At 54.2% G+C, this 16,783-nt stretch overlaps 1 protein-coding gene across 1 annotated transcript in view; it reads right to left on the bottom strand.

Moving 5' to 3' along the window:
- Positions 1-16,309, bottom strand: part of PADI1 (peptidyl arginine deiminase 1) — a 38,785-nt gene extending 22,476 nt beyond the window's left edge. Inside the window, exon 1 of the mRNA XM_027060282.2 lies at positions 16,007-16,309. Within this exon, the coding sequence (XP_026916083.1) occupies positions 16,007-16,098 (92 nt within the window). The 5' untranslated portion in view covers positions 16,099-16,309. The remainder of the gene's footprint in view (positions 1-16,006) is intronic.
- Between the last annotated feature and the right edge of the window lie 474 nt (positions 16,310-16,783).

Genomic DNA, 16,783 nt, shown 5'->3' with positions numbered 1-16,783 from the left:
CCCTGTGATGTGCCCCCTGCCACCTCCCTGACCTTCTCCTCCCCCACTCTGCTCCCCCTCATCCTCTCTGCTCCAGCCACATTGACCTCCCTGCTGGTCCATGAAGCTGCCAGTCTGTCCTGCCTCAGGGCCTTTGCACTGACTGTTTCCTCTGCATAGGATGCTCTTCCCCCAGATATCCACAGGGCTCATTCCCTTACCCTCTTCAGGGTTCTGCTTAAAGGTCGCCTTCTCAGTGAGCCCCCATCACTCCATTTAATGCTGCACCTTGTCCCCACCTTCTCCCCCTCCACCCTATCCCTCTCACTCCGCTCTGATAGCTAGGCCCCAGAGTTCCATGAGGCTCTTGGCCAGGCGGAGCCCATACCCTAGAGGGGAAGTTGAACAACAGAACTATGCGTCAGTGTTTCTCCGTCCCCCTACATGTCAGGGCTCTTCCCTGCCGTTCCCCAGGACAGAGCCATCAGCCTCAAGGCTCAAGGTCAAGCCCACTTGCAGACGTCCACCTGTCTGCAAAGATGCTGGGCCAGAGGGGTCCTGCCTCTATCCTTTCCTGGGCTGCTGAGAACCCAGCCAGATATTAAACCCTCTGGAGAAACCAGACACCCCTCCGAAACCGCCACCACGGTCACCTGCGCCCGTCAAACTGCCTCCATTGACAATGTTGATGGGGGTTGTAGTGATAAGAACCCCAAGTCCCACTCAGTGCCTGGCTCCCTGATGCTCAGCACGGCCCTGCAAGGCAGTTATCACTCTCCTCATTTCTCAGAGGCAGCCGGGACAGAGAGGAGACTGGAGCCCTGCAGGCCGCTGGCCAGACCCGCCCCCGCCACCCCCACTCGTCCCTCTGAGCCATGGTACCTTCGGGAACCCCCATCTCGCACGCCCTTCGTCCTCGTTTAAACAGTTAGCACGGGAACCCAAGTACCCCCTGATGTTCACCCTCTGATCTGACCCCACCTCCCATCCGCCCCCACTCCCGGACCATCCCATGTGCCACCAGGTGTGTGGGGGGGTGGGGGGGCTCATCTCATCTCAGAGTGTTTCCTTGACCTTCCTGCAGCCTCAGAAACCTGCTCCCCACAGTGGGCAGCGTCCCCTTGCAGCCCTCTCAATGGCGGCCAGTTCCCCCTCACTCCCCCCCAACCGGGCCCAAAGGTGGGTGGGGGTCCCGCGTGCTCTTTCTTCCCTGTCACTTCCAGATCGTTGTCACTCTGCCCTCATTCCTGGAGGGGGCCGACGTCTGCCACTACCTACAATTTCAGAAGCCAGGTGGGTGATGGGCCGGCACCGGGCATCCCAGTGCCTGACCTCCTTCCCCAGCGACCCTGTCCTCCACCCTCTCCCAGGGCAGACCCTAGACTTTGTCATCACTGAGAACTGCGCCCACCACAGACTCCCCTACCAGCAGCCCGGGGATTCCTCCTGCCCACCTGCCAGCTCCCGCCCCTAACACACCAACCCCATGAAGCCCCCAGCTCCGCAGCCACTGAAGGAGGAGCCCTCACCATCCCCCCTGGGCAGCCCAGGGCTGCCTGTTCTCCCTCCCCTTCGCAGGCTTAGAGTCCCTAGCCTGTGTCACAGTCACTCCCCGGCACCGCTTGACTCTCTGCGCCCTTGCTCTCCATCCGACTGCCTAAGCACCGCCCCCGCCCCCGTCAAACTGCCTCCCTCCCCACTGTGCACCTGCACCCACACAGTTGACCGCAGCCCACCCAGATTCGTCATCACTGTCCTCAAGGGACCCTTGTCACTGCCCAGCAGCCTTACAACATTTCTGGGGGCTGGACAGCCTGGGAAGGAGGGGCTAGGGTGTCAGGCCGATTTTGGGGTTCCATCTCCAGAGTTCCGGCTCTGAGCCCTGGGGCCAGGCTTTGGGGCCTGGGCTCTGCGTTCTGACGTCCGAGTGGAACCTGGGTGTGGCCCTAGAATGACCTGGTGCTCAAGATGGGGACAGGACTGGGCCGCCCCAAATTTCTCCCCCCGCTTCTTGCCTACGACCCATCTGCCTGAGGTGGAGGGGACTTCGTCTCTTCAGCTCCCTTCCTTCACAGGAAAACGCCTCAGAAGTTGAGTGTGCTTGCTGTCCGACTCTGTCTCCCTGTGGTCCCTGTGACCTGCCACTAATCAGGGACATAAATGTGGATTGATGTTTTCATTTGTGTCCAAGAAGAAAATGGAAGGAGGGGCGCCTGGGTGGCTCGGTCGGTTGAGCGTCCGACTTCGGCTTTAATTTTTAATCTGCATTAATCTCCTTTCCTTCATCAATAAAGCAATAGATGTGAGTCCTGGTTTGTAGCCTTTGCCAATTTCTGTGGTACAGAGGCTTCCAGCAACAGCCACATTCAAGTTGCCAATGTAACATCAATGAATTCAGAGTTGCAAAGAAATACACAATCACACCTGATGTGTAACTAGTTCTCCCGGACGGACGGACGGAGGTGAATGATGTCAGGGCATAGATCGCAGTAGAGTCCAGTAACATCGTAAGGAAGCGGTGCGTTTTGAGTTGTTACCGTTGTTTTAAATATAATTTACTTGATTGCAAACATGTAGAGTTTCATTTTAAATACTGTCATGCCTGTGTTTAGCAGCAGGCTGGTAAACTTCCTAAAAATGGGCAATGAGGTGCTCTTAGGGAAGGACCCTACCATACTGCTAAAAATAGGCCCTGTTCACCTCTCTCCTAGCCTTCTCTAAAGGAACTCACAGCCCTTACCAGGTGACGTGCCCTGGGGAAAAGGAAATAATCAGACTTTTCTGGTTTTAGTAGACACTGGCTCTGAACTGAGGCTAATTCCAAGAGACCCACATGTCACGGCCACCTGCCAGTCAGAGCAGAGGCTTTTAGCAGTCAGGTGATCAATGGGGTTAGCTCAGGTCCAGCTTCCAGTGGGTCTAGTGGGTCTCCAAACCCATTCTATTGGCTGGGGGTTATCCCCCAGATCCAGAACATGTAATTGGAGTAGACACCCAACGAGAGGCAGGGCCACCTTACAGAGATTCCTATGAGTGTGTCCCAGGGGGCTCCAGCCCACGTGGCCCCAGGGCTTGGTGCTCAGTCCTCTCTGGTGACACTCATCCCCTTGATGATCTCCACCTGCCACACTGAGATGCTTAGAAACCCCACTTTCCATCTCCAGGCCCTTATAGCCAACTGTTTTTTGAACATCTCCCTTAGGTGAGTAACAGACATTTTAAATTTAATGTGTCTGTATATAAGCATAAAGGGAACAATCCAGCAAGAAGATACAATTTTAAACATTTATGCCCCCAACATGAGAGCACCCAAATACATGCAGCAGCTAATAACCAACATAAAGAAGGTAATTGATAGTAACACAATAATAGTAGGGGACTTTCACACCCCTCTTACACCAATGGACACATCATCCAAATCGAAAATCAACAAGGCAACAGTGGCTTTGGATGACCCATTGGACCAGATGGACCTAACAGATATATTTGGAACATTCCATCTTAAAAGAGCAGAATGCACATTCTTCTCAAGTACACATGGAACGTTCCCCAGAATAAATTACATATTAGGCCACCAAACAAGCCTCAACAAATTCAGAAAGACTGTAGTCATACCATACATCTTTTCTGATCACAACACTATGAAACTAAAAATCAACCACAAGAAAAAATCTGGAAAGAACACAAACACTTGGAGGTTACATAACACACTTCTAAACAAAGAATGTTTCAATGAATGAAACAAGAAATCAAAGAGGAAATTAAAAAGAAATACCTAGAGACAAATGAAAATGAAAACACAACTGTCCAAAATCTTCAGAATGCAGCAAGAGTGGTTGTAAGAGGGAAGTTTATGGCAGTACAAGCCTCACTCAAGAAGCAAGAAAAATCTCAACTAAACAATGTAACCTTACACCTAAAGGACCTAGAAACTAAAAGACAAACAAAACTCAAAACCAGTAGAAGGAAGGTAATGATAAAGGTCAGAGCCAAAACAAACGAAGTAGAAACTAAAATGACAATTGAACATATCAATGAAACCAGGAGCTGGCTCTTTGAAAAGATCAACAAAATTGATAAACCTTTAGCCAGACCTAAAAGAGAGAGAGAGAGAGAAAACTCAAATAAACAAAATCAGAAACAAAGAGGAGAAATAACAAGGGACACAACAGAAATACAAAGGATTATAAGAGAATATTATGAAAAATTATGTGCCAACAAACTGGACAACCTAGAAGAAACAGATGAATTCCTAGAGATATACAACCTACCAAAAATGAAACAGGAAGAGACAGAAAAATCAAACAGAACAATAGCCAGCAATGAAATTGAATCCGTAATAATAAAATAAAATAAAGCTCCCAACAAACAAAAGTCCAGGATCAGATGGCTTCACAAGTGAATTCTACCAAACATTCAAAGAAAAGCCAATACCTGTTCTACACAAGAGAAAGGGAAAAGACCATATTATCGTTTCAAGAGAAGCAGAAAAGGCATCTGACAAAGTTCAACATCCATTTGTGACAAGACCCCTCAACATGTAGGTTTAGAGTTAACATACGCCAACATAATAAAGGCCTTAAATAGAAACCCACAGCTATGATCATACCCTATGGGGAAAAACTGAGAGCCTTTTCCCTAAGGTCAGAAACGAGACGAGGACGTCACTCTCCCCACTTTTATTCAACATAGCACTGGAAGTCCTAACCACAGCAACCAAGCAACAAAAAGAAAAAAGCATCCATATTGGTAAAGAAGAAGTAAAATTGTCATGATCCTCAGACGACATGATACCGTATGTTTAAAACCCTAAAGGCTCCACCAAAAAACTACCAGAGCTGATAAATGGATTCAGTCAGGCTGCAGGGTACGAAATCAATATACAGAAATCGGTTGCATTTTTAGACGCTAATAATGAAGCAGCAGAAAGAGAAATTAAGAAAACAATTCCATTGACAACTGCACCAAAAATAATAGAATACCTAGGAATAAACTTAACCAGGGAGGTGAAAGACCTGTAGTCTGTTAACTATAAAACTGATGAAAGAAATTAAAGATGACACAACCAAATGAAAAGATATTCCGTGCAGCTGAATTGGAAGAACAAATCTTGTTGAAATGTCCATACTTTCCAAAGCAACCTACGGATTTAATACAATCCAAAGTACCAACAGCATTTTTCACACAATAGAACAAATAATCCTAAAATCTGTATGGAACCACAGAAGACCCTGAATAGCCAAAACGATCCTGAAAAAGAAGAACAGAATTAGAAGTATCAAAATTCCAGATATCAAGATATACTACCAAGCTATAGTAATCAAAACGGTGTGGAACTGGCACAAAAAGAGACACGTTGATCAATGCAACAGAATAGAGAATCCAGAGGGGCGCCTGGGTGGCTCAGTTGGTTGGGCGTCCGACTTTGGCTCAGGTCATGATCTCGCGGTTTGTGGGTTCGAGCCCCACGTCGGGCTCCGTGCTGACAGCTCAGAGCCTGGAGCCTGCTTCGGATTCTGTGTCTCCCTCTTTCTCTGTTCCTCCCCTGCTCGTTCTCTGTCTCTCAGAAATAAAATAAACGTTAAAAAAAATAAAAAAAGAATAGAGAATCCAGAAAAAAAAACCCCACAGTTATATAGTCAATTAAACTTCAACAAAGGAGGCAAAAATATGCACTGGGGGAAAAGACAGTCTCTTCAACAAATGGTATTGGGAAAACAGCACAGCAACATGCAAAAGAATGAAACTGGACCACTTTCTTACACCATCCACAAAAATAAAATGAAAATGGGCTAAGGACCTAAATGTGAGACCTGAAACAATAAAATTCCTAGAAGAGAACATAGGCAGTCATTCCTCTGACATCGGCCATAGCTGCATTTTTGTAGATATGTCTCACGAGGCAAGGGAAACAAAAGCAAAAATCGGCTCTTTGACCACAGCAACATAAAATACTTCTGCACAGCAAAGGAAGCAATCAACAAAACTAAGAGACAACCTACTGAATGGGAGAAGATGGTTGCAAATGACATATCTGATAAAGGGTTAGTATCTAAAATATGTAAAGAACTTATACAACTCAACCCCCCAAAAAACAAATAATCCAATCAAAAATGGGCAGGAGACATGAACAGGCATTTCTCCAAGAAAGACATCCAGATGGCCAACAGACAAGTGAAAAGATGCTCCACATCACTCATCATCGGGGAAATGCAAATCAAAACTACAGTGAGAGAAGCTCCTGGGTGGCTCAGTCAGTGGATGTCCAACTCTTGATTGTGGCTCAGGGCATGATCTCAGGGTTGTGGGATCGAGCCCTGCATTGGGCCCTGAGCTGAGCACGGAGCCTGCTTAAGATTCTCTCTCCCCCTCTCTCTCTTCCCTTCGCCTGCTTGTTCTCTAAGAGAAAGAAAGAAAGAAAGAAAGAAAGAAAGAAAGAAAGAAAGAAAGAAAGAAAGAAAGGGATATCACCTCACACCTATCAGAATGGCTAAAATCAAAAACACAAGAAATAATAAGCTCTGGCAAGGATGTGAATGCGAACTTTTTGCGTTTTGGTGGGAACGCAAACTGGGGCAGCCACTCTGGAAAACAGTACGGAGGTGAGTCAAAAAAACTAAAAATAGAATTACCATAGGATCCCATCATCCCCCTATTGAGTGTTTACCCAAGCAACACGAAAACACGAATTTGAAAAGATAGACGCGCTGTCGCAGCGTTATTTACCAATCGCCAGATTATGGAAGGAGCCCAAGTGTCTTACCACTAGAAGAACAGTAAAGAAGAGGTGCTATCAGCACGTATTGTATACGCATGTGCACAGTGGAATATTAGTGAGCCATAAGAAAGGACAAATCTTGCCGTACGCGAACGTGGCTGCATCTAGAGAGTACAACGTCAAGTGACATAAGGGCGGATACCAAACGATTTCAGTCATGGGTGGAATTTAAGAAACAAAACAGAGGAACAAAGAAAAAAAGAGAGAGAGAAAGCGAAAAAACAGACTCTGAACAAAAAACCTGATGGTTACCAGAGGGGAGGTTACCTGTGGGGGGATGGGGGAAATAGCGGATGGGACGGAGAACATACTTATCGCACGGAGCACTGACGGGCTTACAGAATTGTTGGGTCGCTGTATCGTGCACCTGGAACTAGCCAACACTGCATGTTAACTATACTTGAATAATTAAAAGAAGGGGAAAAAAAGACCTCCTACTCTAGAAAACGATAATAATATAAATAAATAAGTAAATAAATGTAAAGCGTCCAAAACCGCACTCCTACTTCCCCACCCCTGCCCCGTCCAAACAGGCCCAACACCTTGCACTGCCTCTCCATCCTCAAGTGCATCCTGGGGTGCCCCCCCTCCCCCCTTCCCTCCCACTCACACCCAGCACCCCAGCAGACCCTAACGCCTCCGCGTCCACATCATCTCCAGAGCTGACACTCTCACCTCCTCCACACCTAACGCCCTGGTGCGGACCACCAATTGCTTTCATGCGGATTTTGTAAAATGGCTGATCTCCTGCCGCCCTTGGTCTGTTCTCGACACGCTTTTTTTTTTTTTTTTTTTAAGTGCCATGGTGTCCCTCCTGCTCGTAAGCCTTCCACAGAGCCTCTGTGGTCTGCCCCCAGCTGGCTTCCTGACCATGTGACTCCTCTCCCCCTCCCACAAACCCACCTCCTTGCTCCCCCTCCGGCACGCTCGGCACACTCCCACCCCAGGCCCTTTGCACGTGCAGTTCTCGTTAATCATAATGTTCGGCTCGCAGATATCCACCGGGGCCTCGCTCCCTCAGCTCCTTCTCCGAGACGTCGTCTCTGCCCAATTTAGGACAGTGCGATAGAGAGGACACCATGAACCCCATGCTCCCTAGCCCCGTGACCCAACGTCATTGCCCCCGACATCTGCTCATTTTGACATATTTGCTTCTTGCCTGCCCCTCCCATTTCTCCCTCTAGAATGCAGCCCTTCCCCCCCCCCCCCACTTGACTCTCTCTAATGCTGCTGTCACCTGAGCACCCAGCTCAGCGCCTGGCCTGGAGCGGGAGCACAATGAGCCCTTGTGTTCGGGATAAACCCCGGAACCCAAGACTGCCCTGGATTTGAATCCAAAACTCCTGGCCCCAGAGCCTGGGCCTGCTCATCCAGAGAGCGAGTAGGCGTGAGCCCCGGGCCCCCAGCTGGCGGCAGAAAGGTTCCCGGCTCATGGGAGCCTTTCAAGGGGAGCGGGGTTCCGGGGGGCCAGTCCCCGGCTTTGGGCAAAAGTTGACATTTCCAAGTCACGGCCCTGGCGCAAAGCTCCCTTATTTGGAGTAAGAAATAATAGAAACAGCGAGGACAACAACGGGAACAAAAGAAGAGGGGCGAAGAGCGGACCTTCCGAGCCCAGCCTGCTCCTCGCCCCCCACCTTGCTCAGTCACTGCGTCTCAGCGTGCAATCTCCGGGGTGCCGGGAGTCCGGGCTCGGTTTCTCTCCTCCCTGCAGGTGGCAGATGAGTCCCTCAACGGCCGCCTCTGCAGGTCTCCCCTGCCCTGTGCCCACCCACCCGCCTTCCAGGTTCTGTCACTCACATCCAGGCAACTTCCCATGCCTGGGCTGCCTCTCGGGATGGAAAAGGTGTAAAAGAGCCAAGGCTATCCCACCAGGAGCTTCGCAGACTGGGAGGGAGAGGGAGAGGAAGGGAACCCCCAGAGGGGCTCCTGTTTCTCCCTGGTGCCCACACTGGGCAGGTGACGCCAGGCAGGCACTTGCCGCCTCAGATTCTCATTCGATGCCATCCACCACCCACGAACCCGAGCCCTGGGCCTCGATGAGAGGGTTCGCAGCGCCCTTTCCTCATCGCTGAGGCTCCCGGATCTGCGGGCGGGGCCGTGGATGCAGGGCGGCTCTTGGGGGTGTCGCCAGCGGGCGTGGGAGGTTGTGGCGAGCTCCGGGCCCACTCGCGGCGGCAGCAGGAGCCTCTCAGGTCACACCTACCCGCCTGCTTGCCTCCAGGGGAGTCTCACCCCGAAGCCCCCAGATCCAGCCCAAACTCACAGTCAGGTGAGGTAATGGGTTTGAAAGCACCCCTGAGATCAGAGGGTCTGAGTCATTACCATACATGTAACCACTGTTGTCTTTATCATCATTTCCGGGGCCCTGCCCTTGCCCTCTGCTTCCCCAGCGCCTTTCTCCTGTCTCTGCAGGGGCGGGGGATGAGGACGGGGAAGGGGGAGGAGAAACCTTCTGCGTGCTCGAAGACCCGTTTCAAATGCCACCTCTTCGGTGGAGGGAATTGTGGGCTCTGTGCGGAGCGTGGTGGGCGCCCTCAAACCTGGTCACTCCACTGCCCTGGGCCTCTATTTTCCACGTCTGTAAAATGGGCTTGATCCAAAGAGCTACTCCCTAGGGCTGTTGGAGGGATTCCATGAGGTGATGCATTTAGAGCGCTTGGCACACCGTGGGTGCCTAAGAGGCATGAGGTTGCCCTTGTCACCGTTACCTTTGCTCCCCCCAGAGCCCCCTACCAGCCCAGGCCACTCGGGCCAGATCCCGGTGTCCTCTCCTTCGTGTTCCCACGGCACTGGTTCACACCTGCCCTGGGGTCCGTTCACGGTTCGTCTGTGTCACCCAGAGCAGCGTCCTGCCTGACTCACCCTGCACGTCCCCGCACCCCACGCCCCAGCCCAGGCCCGGGGGACCAGGTTAATAAAGAGGCTGCAAGGAGAACAGAGTAGATTCCTAGAGAATCTCGCAGAAGGAGGCGCAGGGGGTGGGACGAGGAATTTCAAGTCGACGGGCAATTCCCCGCCAGGCCCACCTGCTCTGGCAAGGCGTGTGCCCACCCCCCTGGTAGGGCATAAGGGTGGCATGTGCCACAGGTAATACTGAGGTGGGGTGGATCGGGGGTGGCATTTTCAAGCACCTACCATGGGCCAGGCACATGCTCAGTGTTTGATGCTCATGATCTCATCCATCCTCTCGACAACCCTCCCCTGTATGTGCTGCTGTCCTCATTTAGCAGATGAAGAAACCTCAGAGAGGTTAAGTAACTTTCCCAGGGTCACACAGCTGGCAAAGGGAGGAGGGAGCAGCAGGTTTGTCTTCTCTCTTGTGCTGTCCTGGCTGACGTTAAAAGGAACGCGGGTGCCCTGAGCACGTCCCCAGCGGGGACCGGAAGGATGAGATCGCTGGGGAAGAGACAGGAAGGGAAAAGGACAATGTTGAAACTTTGCAACATGAGCTCCTCGCTATGGTTCCTCGGCAGTGGACAGGCGAGGCCTAGGGCAGCATGTGGGGCACTGAGTCAGGAAAGTCATGTCTCCTCCTCCCACACACGCACCTGAACTTTACAGGGGTGAGGTCAGGGAAGGCCAAGAGGGCAGCACCCGGGAACTCCTGGCTCCTGCCTGCCCTAAAACAACGAGCCTGTGAAGTATCTGCATAAGGCTCGGGTCAGAAAGGGATCTCGGAGATCATCTTGGCCCACCTCCTGCCCGTGGTAGGGCTCTGTGCTTGAACACTTCTTATGACAGACAACTCACTCTCTCACACCCCTTTGTGTTTTGACAGCTCAGGTAATTAGAAAGCTTTTCCTTTTGCTTAGCTGCACCCTGCGTCCCAGAAGCTTCCTCCCACTGGGGTTCAGCAGGCCACACCTTCTCTCAGCTACTCAGAAACTGACTGCCTGACCTCTAAGGACAGGAGAAACATGGCAATCCTGGACGAGTCTCTCCCGTGCCCTCCGTCATTCCTGCTACTTGGACTTCACCAGCCCCCGGGGATAGAGTTCGGAGGTCTGGGGCCCCTCTTCCCAGGCTAGGGCCCGGGCGGGAGGGCAGAGTGGTGCTGACCCGGTCTCCGGGGATGGGAGCATCGTGGCAAAGGACCAGTGCGCCCTGGAGGGTGGCCCAGGGCCCGGTGCTGGGGAGAGGCGAGGGCAGGAGGGGAGAATAATGCAGAATTGGAGGGAAAGGCTGAAAAGCAAGCCAGAGGGCAGCTCTCGAGCAGACCAGGCCAGGCAGACCTCACGCCCCGCCAGCCACCTGCCCACTGGATGCCCCCAAGGTGCCACCTTCCAGACACCCTAGACTTGAAGTTTTCTAGACTGAAGCCACAAGAGATGCCACAGGGCCAGCCAGCAGGATCCAGCAAGTCCCTCCTGATGCGGCCAGCTCTGTGAGTGCTTCTGCTGGGAGCCAAGAGTCCCACAGAGCAGGCCGGCCCCCACGGGCTCCAGTCCTAAAGGACAGCAGCTCGCCAGGGGCGCACGGAGCTTCCTGCGAGTGCTGCGGGCTGCTCGGCCTCAACACGCATTCCCTGAGCACCTGCTGGGCACGGGGAGGGCGGAGATGGGTCACCCCGGCCCTGCCCTAGGGGGGGTCCACACGGCACAGGTGATCCACAGTCTGCACCACACTTTGACCCCGTTCTAATTCCATCCCCACGGCCCCCCGCCTGCTGAGCTCCTCTCTTCATTTGACAGAAGACGTCTTGAAATTCAAAGGGACCCAGTGCATGAGCTGAGATTGGACCCCACTCGGGGCCTGACTCCAAAGCTCAGCCTCCGCCTCGACCGCCCCTCCGCCCCTCGAACTGACCCAGCAACACAGAAGATTCCCAGCTGACGAAGCCTTTGGGGGTCGAACTCAGAGAATCTAGGGTCGGGCACACCTGGATTCAAATTCCAGCTCCAGCACGGGAGGGCCGGGTGACTTTGGGCAAGTCTCCCGACCTCTCTGTACCGCGGTTTCTTTGTCTGCAAAGTGGGGATCGTAGTTGCCCACGTCTCACAGGCTTGCTGTGACATTTCACTGACTATAGTCCTGCCCACGGCCGTTACCGCCACAAAGAGCGTGGGGAACGGGCGGATCCTGGAGAGAGAGCTGGTGGCTAAGAGGATCCTGGTACCTCCCTTCACTCGCCCACTTGACCGAAACTGTGGATTGTTAACATCCACGTCCTGAAGTCCTTTTTGCCCTCAGACTAGTTTGGGAGCCCCTCACCGGCGGGTACGGGCTGGATCGCCTCCAGAGTCGAGGTCGGCGTGGAGCTGTTCCGTAACATCTGTTAAATGACCGCTGTGCGCCGTGGGGTAAAAGGCCACAGAGGGTCCTTCAACTTCCCGACCCTGGTGCGGCTTTCTCCTTGGACCTCCCGGGGTGCTGGCAGTGGCTGACAGAGGTCGGGGAGGGCAATGACTGGCACCTTACAGACCCCACGTCACGGGCAGGCATTTTCTCCTAAATCTAGGGTGCGGCCGTATCCTCTCCCTCTTTCCTTCCTTCCCAGAGATAATGATTATGGGTAAATTCTGCTCTGTCGTTGTTCAGGGAGGACGCACCCAGGGCCTGGAAGGAGGCCCCAGGCTGGGTAGGCCTTCTTTCAAGCGGGACCCTGCCTTCCTGGGAGTGGGGGCTAGAGGCGGGGAGGGGTGGACAGCTGTCACCCACAGGCCTCCCAGCAGAGGCAAACCAGGGGCAAACCTCCCCGTGAGAGAGCCTTGAATGGGGAGTCAGCCGTGAGTTACTGCTTCCCTGTCCCCCGCAGGCCCCCCGTGTGCGGAAGGAAAAGCAAGTGTGGCTGTGCTTATGCGTGTTGTGGGCTGTGGAATTCCTCATCTGTAAAACGGGGCCCAAATTCGCAGGTCACAGCAACAAAAAACGTTACCCCCACCTAGCATGGGCGAAACAGGCGTGGTGCTCCCCGGGGGGCCGCCGTCCTAGGCTGGGTGGTGATTTGCCAGTTCCTTCGAGCCCCACATCCTACCCACCACACCTTCGAGCATCAGGGCCACCTGACAGAGCTGAACAGCTGCTTAGCAGCCCCAAGAGAAGGGAGTGGATGCTTCTCTGGACGGAGCAAAGCTGAGGACATGTCGCAAGGAGACCATTTGGGGGGGGGGGGTCAAGAGGAATCGACCTCACACGTGAGCAACACCCCCATTCCTTGTGTCTCAAGTGTCCTCTCGGGGTCCCCGGCTGGTCCGCCCACCAAGAAAGGAAGGGCAGGGACTGGGAGGAGGGACAGCGGGGGGTCGGAGGTGATGGGAGCTGGAAGGGCAAGAAAAGGTGAAGAATGAGAATGGAATTCCAGGGCCAACAATGATGGGAGGGGCGGGGAGGGGAGGGCAGAGTGGCTGATAGGGAGGGTCCCGAAGTCTCAAACGGCAGGTGGCCAGGGGGACCAGGGAGGCAGGGGCACCTGTAGGGTTAAGGAGTGGCTGACCTCAGAGGTCCACCCAGATGCCAGCGTTTTCTGTTCCAAGAAATCACCCCCCACCCTTGTCCAGACAGCACGACACGCCGGCCCGTCACCCCTCCGTGGAACACAGGGAGGACCCTGGCCTCACATTCTCCAGACACCTCACACTTAAACTGTAAGATTACTTCTAATAAAGGAATGCCGTGTGGCACAGGATGCAGCCAGGAGGAGAGAAGGTCGTCACCCGGCTTTTAAACCCAGGTCCCAGCCTGGCTCTCGGAGCCTGTCAGTCATGACGAATTAGTGTCTGCATCAATCCTGTAATTATCCCATGAGCAGCACAATTATGCTTCATTGTACTTCTGTGCAAGTTAAAAGCATCAGTTTACTCCATGTAAACATTAAGAATATATATATATACGTATACGTATATATATATATATTCCACCACAAGTTTTAGAACTCTGTTCTGGCACTTTCCTTCTTTGAAATACACAGAACCGCAGGAAAAAGCAGCCAGCAGCCTGGGGCCTCACGCTGGCTCATCAGAGAGGCCCTGCAGAGTGCCCCCTCCCTGCACACCTCCAATCCTACCCGTCCGATAGGAAGTGTCTGTTTTGCTTTGATGCTTTTGTGCAGGGCTCGGGGAGGCTCGGGGAGGCTTGGGAGAGATCCAGGAGAATGTCTCTGTCCCCCCCCCGCCAGCCAGCCAGCCTTCTCCTCCATTCCAGAAAATAAACATTCATTATGGCCTCTGGGCAGACAAAGAGACCAGACCGCACCAGGCATGGATTCCCCACACTGCCCACCCCCTCTTGTTTGGCCTGAGTCCTCCAGGGGCCACCTCTGAGCAAGGACAAGGACCACCAGGGCAGTCTGACCAGACCTGGAGGGTCAGGGTGGTGAGCTAGCCCGCTGGGGGGGGTGGGGGGGGTTGGGTCAGGGCAGTGAGCTAGTCCATTGGAGGGAAGGGAAGGGGACAGAATCTGTAGCACATGCTAAGGCAGGGTGTTCTTTTCTTTAACGTTTGATTTCTTTTTGAGACAGCAAATCCGAACAAAGTGGGCACTGCTCTGAGAGCACAAAGCCCGACGTAGGGCTCGAGCTCACGAACCAACCACGAGATCACGACCTGAGACGAAGCCGGACACTCGGTCTGCCGAACCACCCAGGCGCCCCTGAGTCACGGGATTTCTAAAGCTTCCTTGGGCCGGGGCGCACAATTACCTCGAACACAAATATTTCTCCAAATAACCAGTCCACGCAGCACCGGGGGGAATTAATCACTTCCCGTGATGTCACCCCACATGCCCATCGCCACCGGCCTTGCCAGAGGGCTTAGCTCCTGGGCTGCCCTGGCAACTGAAACACCCCCTCTTCGGGAGGGCTTTCCCCCTTCGACCAGTAAGGCTAAGTAGAAACCCCTTGCTTTTGGCCTCAGCCGGAGCCAGACAACTGGCAATGGGGCAGAGGAGCCCCAAGTTCATCATGGGGTGGAGTCCCCTCCTCCTGGTCAGCCCAGGCCCTGGGGGACCTTCAGGCTTCTTCTTCAAACCTTCCCAGGCTGACAGTCCCATGGCCCTTCTCCGTCTATCACAGACCCCATGGGCAGGAAGCCCTGCCTTCAGTCTTCTTTTCAGCCAGCTTGCTGCAGAATAAACTTTTGTTTTCTAGTTTCGAGACTCTCGGTGGCTATGTCCCTGGTCGCCACCCGTGCCCCGGTGAAGGCTCCTGAAAGGCTCTTTGGTGGGGGGGCTCTCAAAACGCTCACTCAGGACCCCAAAGTAGCACCCCCTCCCAGAGTCAACCAGAGGCACAGCAGCGCGGGCCAGTCTGGGCAGCTTCCTCCTGCCCCACGGCTGGGCCAGCGCCCAAATCTGAGGGTGCCAAGATGCTTGGTGATCCCGAAGGGGGTCCCCAGACAGCACTGCCCTCCGCTCCCACCACACATGCCCCGATCTGTCCTCTGCTCTTCCCGCCCTCTGAGACGTGATGGCAGGGGGACCCCAAGTCCATCCAGCCGCGCAATCTGCGCACTCGACCTCCACGCTGAACTCAAGAGGGGCTCGGCTCACCTTGTCAGGGCTCGGATGAGGCCCAGTGAGGGCCAGTGACTTGGCCCCCTGCCAGACAGCACGTGAGCATCAGAGCCAGGACCAGAACCCGTGTCTCCTGGCTCCCAGTAAAATGCCTCTGGCCTTAGTCAGCAGCACTACGTGCGGCCCAAGTTTCTGAAATGACCTTCCATCTCCTCCAGCAGGGATGGAGACCATAGACAGTGTCAGAGCTGGAAAAGCCCCACCCCCGAGGTCCCCAAGTCCAGCTCCCTCAGTGACCAGGTTCTTGTCCTCTATTAACTCCTTGAATCATCTCTCTGACACTCCCCTCCTGATCCCAATCACCCGGGCTGGCCTCCAAGGATCGAGATGCCACACACTCCACGCCTCCATTCAGACATACGGGTCGTGGGCAAGAAACAGAGGGTGGAATTCGGGACGACCCGGTCTTGAGCCCCAGGTCGTCCCGCCATTGCACACGAGTTCCGCTCGGACGTCAGAACGCACCGCCTGGGGCCCAGAGCTGGAACCCTTAACCACAGGCTTGAGGCCAGAGACCTGACCCAGGTGCCCAGGAGACAGAGCCCCAGGATGGGCCTGATACCCTAGCTCCTCCCTCCCAGACTCTCCATCCCACTCCCCCTACTCTGCCGTCAGAGCAACCTCTTACGAGCACCCTCCAGCATGTTCGATCTGTCCACCGGGCACCCACCCCCCCTTGCCTTGGGGTCCTCCGGGGTGGCCCGGCCCAATGCAGCCAGGTGGCTGCCCCTATGTTCTCACCTGTGAACGTCCACGTACGTCTCGACTCCCACCACACACACAGCATAGGTGGGCTTCTTCAGGGACAGCTGCACCGCTCTCTGCGGGGCCATCCTGCGCCCCTGGCTCCCGGCCTCGGCGCGCCCGGTCTCCCCAGCTCCTCTCCTGGGCACCAAGTCACCAGGAAGGAGCGCACATTCTGATGGGTTGGCGATTTCCTCCTCCCTTTTAATTTCACCCTGTGACCTGATTAGCTGCCTAAGCCGAGTCCCCACCTCCTGGCTCCGTGCCCAGCCCTCCTCACTCAGGCTACCAATCCAGGAGGCCGGGAGAGGAGGCACCGAGGTCCCTCAGAGAGATGGGAGGAAATGGAGGGACCCCGAGGGAGGAGGGCTCAGCGGTCAGCGGGAGCTACCCATCAGCCCAGCTTTGCCTCTGTTCTGAGACTCCTGGCTCTGAGGGCCGACCAAGTACCAGGTGGAGATCTTATCTCACGTGCTAAGAGATCAGGTAGCATATACAAAGCACAGTGCAGTCAGACCTCCGGGGCTCGAGTCCCCTTACAACCTAGAGCCCCTTACAACCTATGCTCTCGGGCAGTTACCCCACCTCTCAAGACTTTGTTTCCCGTTCCCTTCGACTGGTGCGGATTCTCCAGAGATGGCAGAAGCCTCCCCCTCCGCCCCCACCCCGCCGGCAAGCACCCCTGGCCAGCCCGTGGGGAGGGCCCCTCAGAGGGAGCTCAGGGCAGTGGGCTGGGGACGGCTGATTCGTTTCTCAAAATCCCTTCTTTGCAGC

The sequence above is a fragment of the Acinonyx jubatus genome, chromosome C1 (genome assembly GCF_027475565.1).
Source record: "Acinonyx jubatus isolate Ajub_Pintada_27869175 chromosome C1, VMU_Ajub_asm_v1.0, whole genome shotgun sequence".
NCBI lineage: Eukaryota > Metazoa > Chordata > Mammalia > Carnivora > Felidae > Acinonyx > Acinonyx jubatus.
The sequence above is the reverse complement of the archived record's forward strand: the minus strand, read 5'-3'. Positions and strand labels throughout refer to the sequence as shown.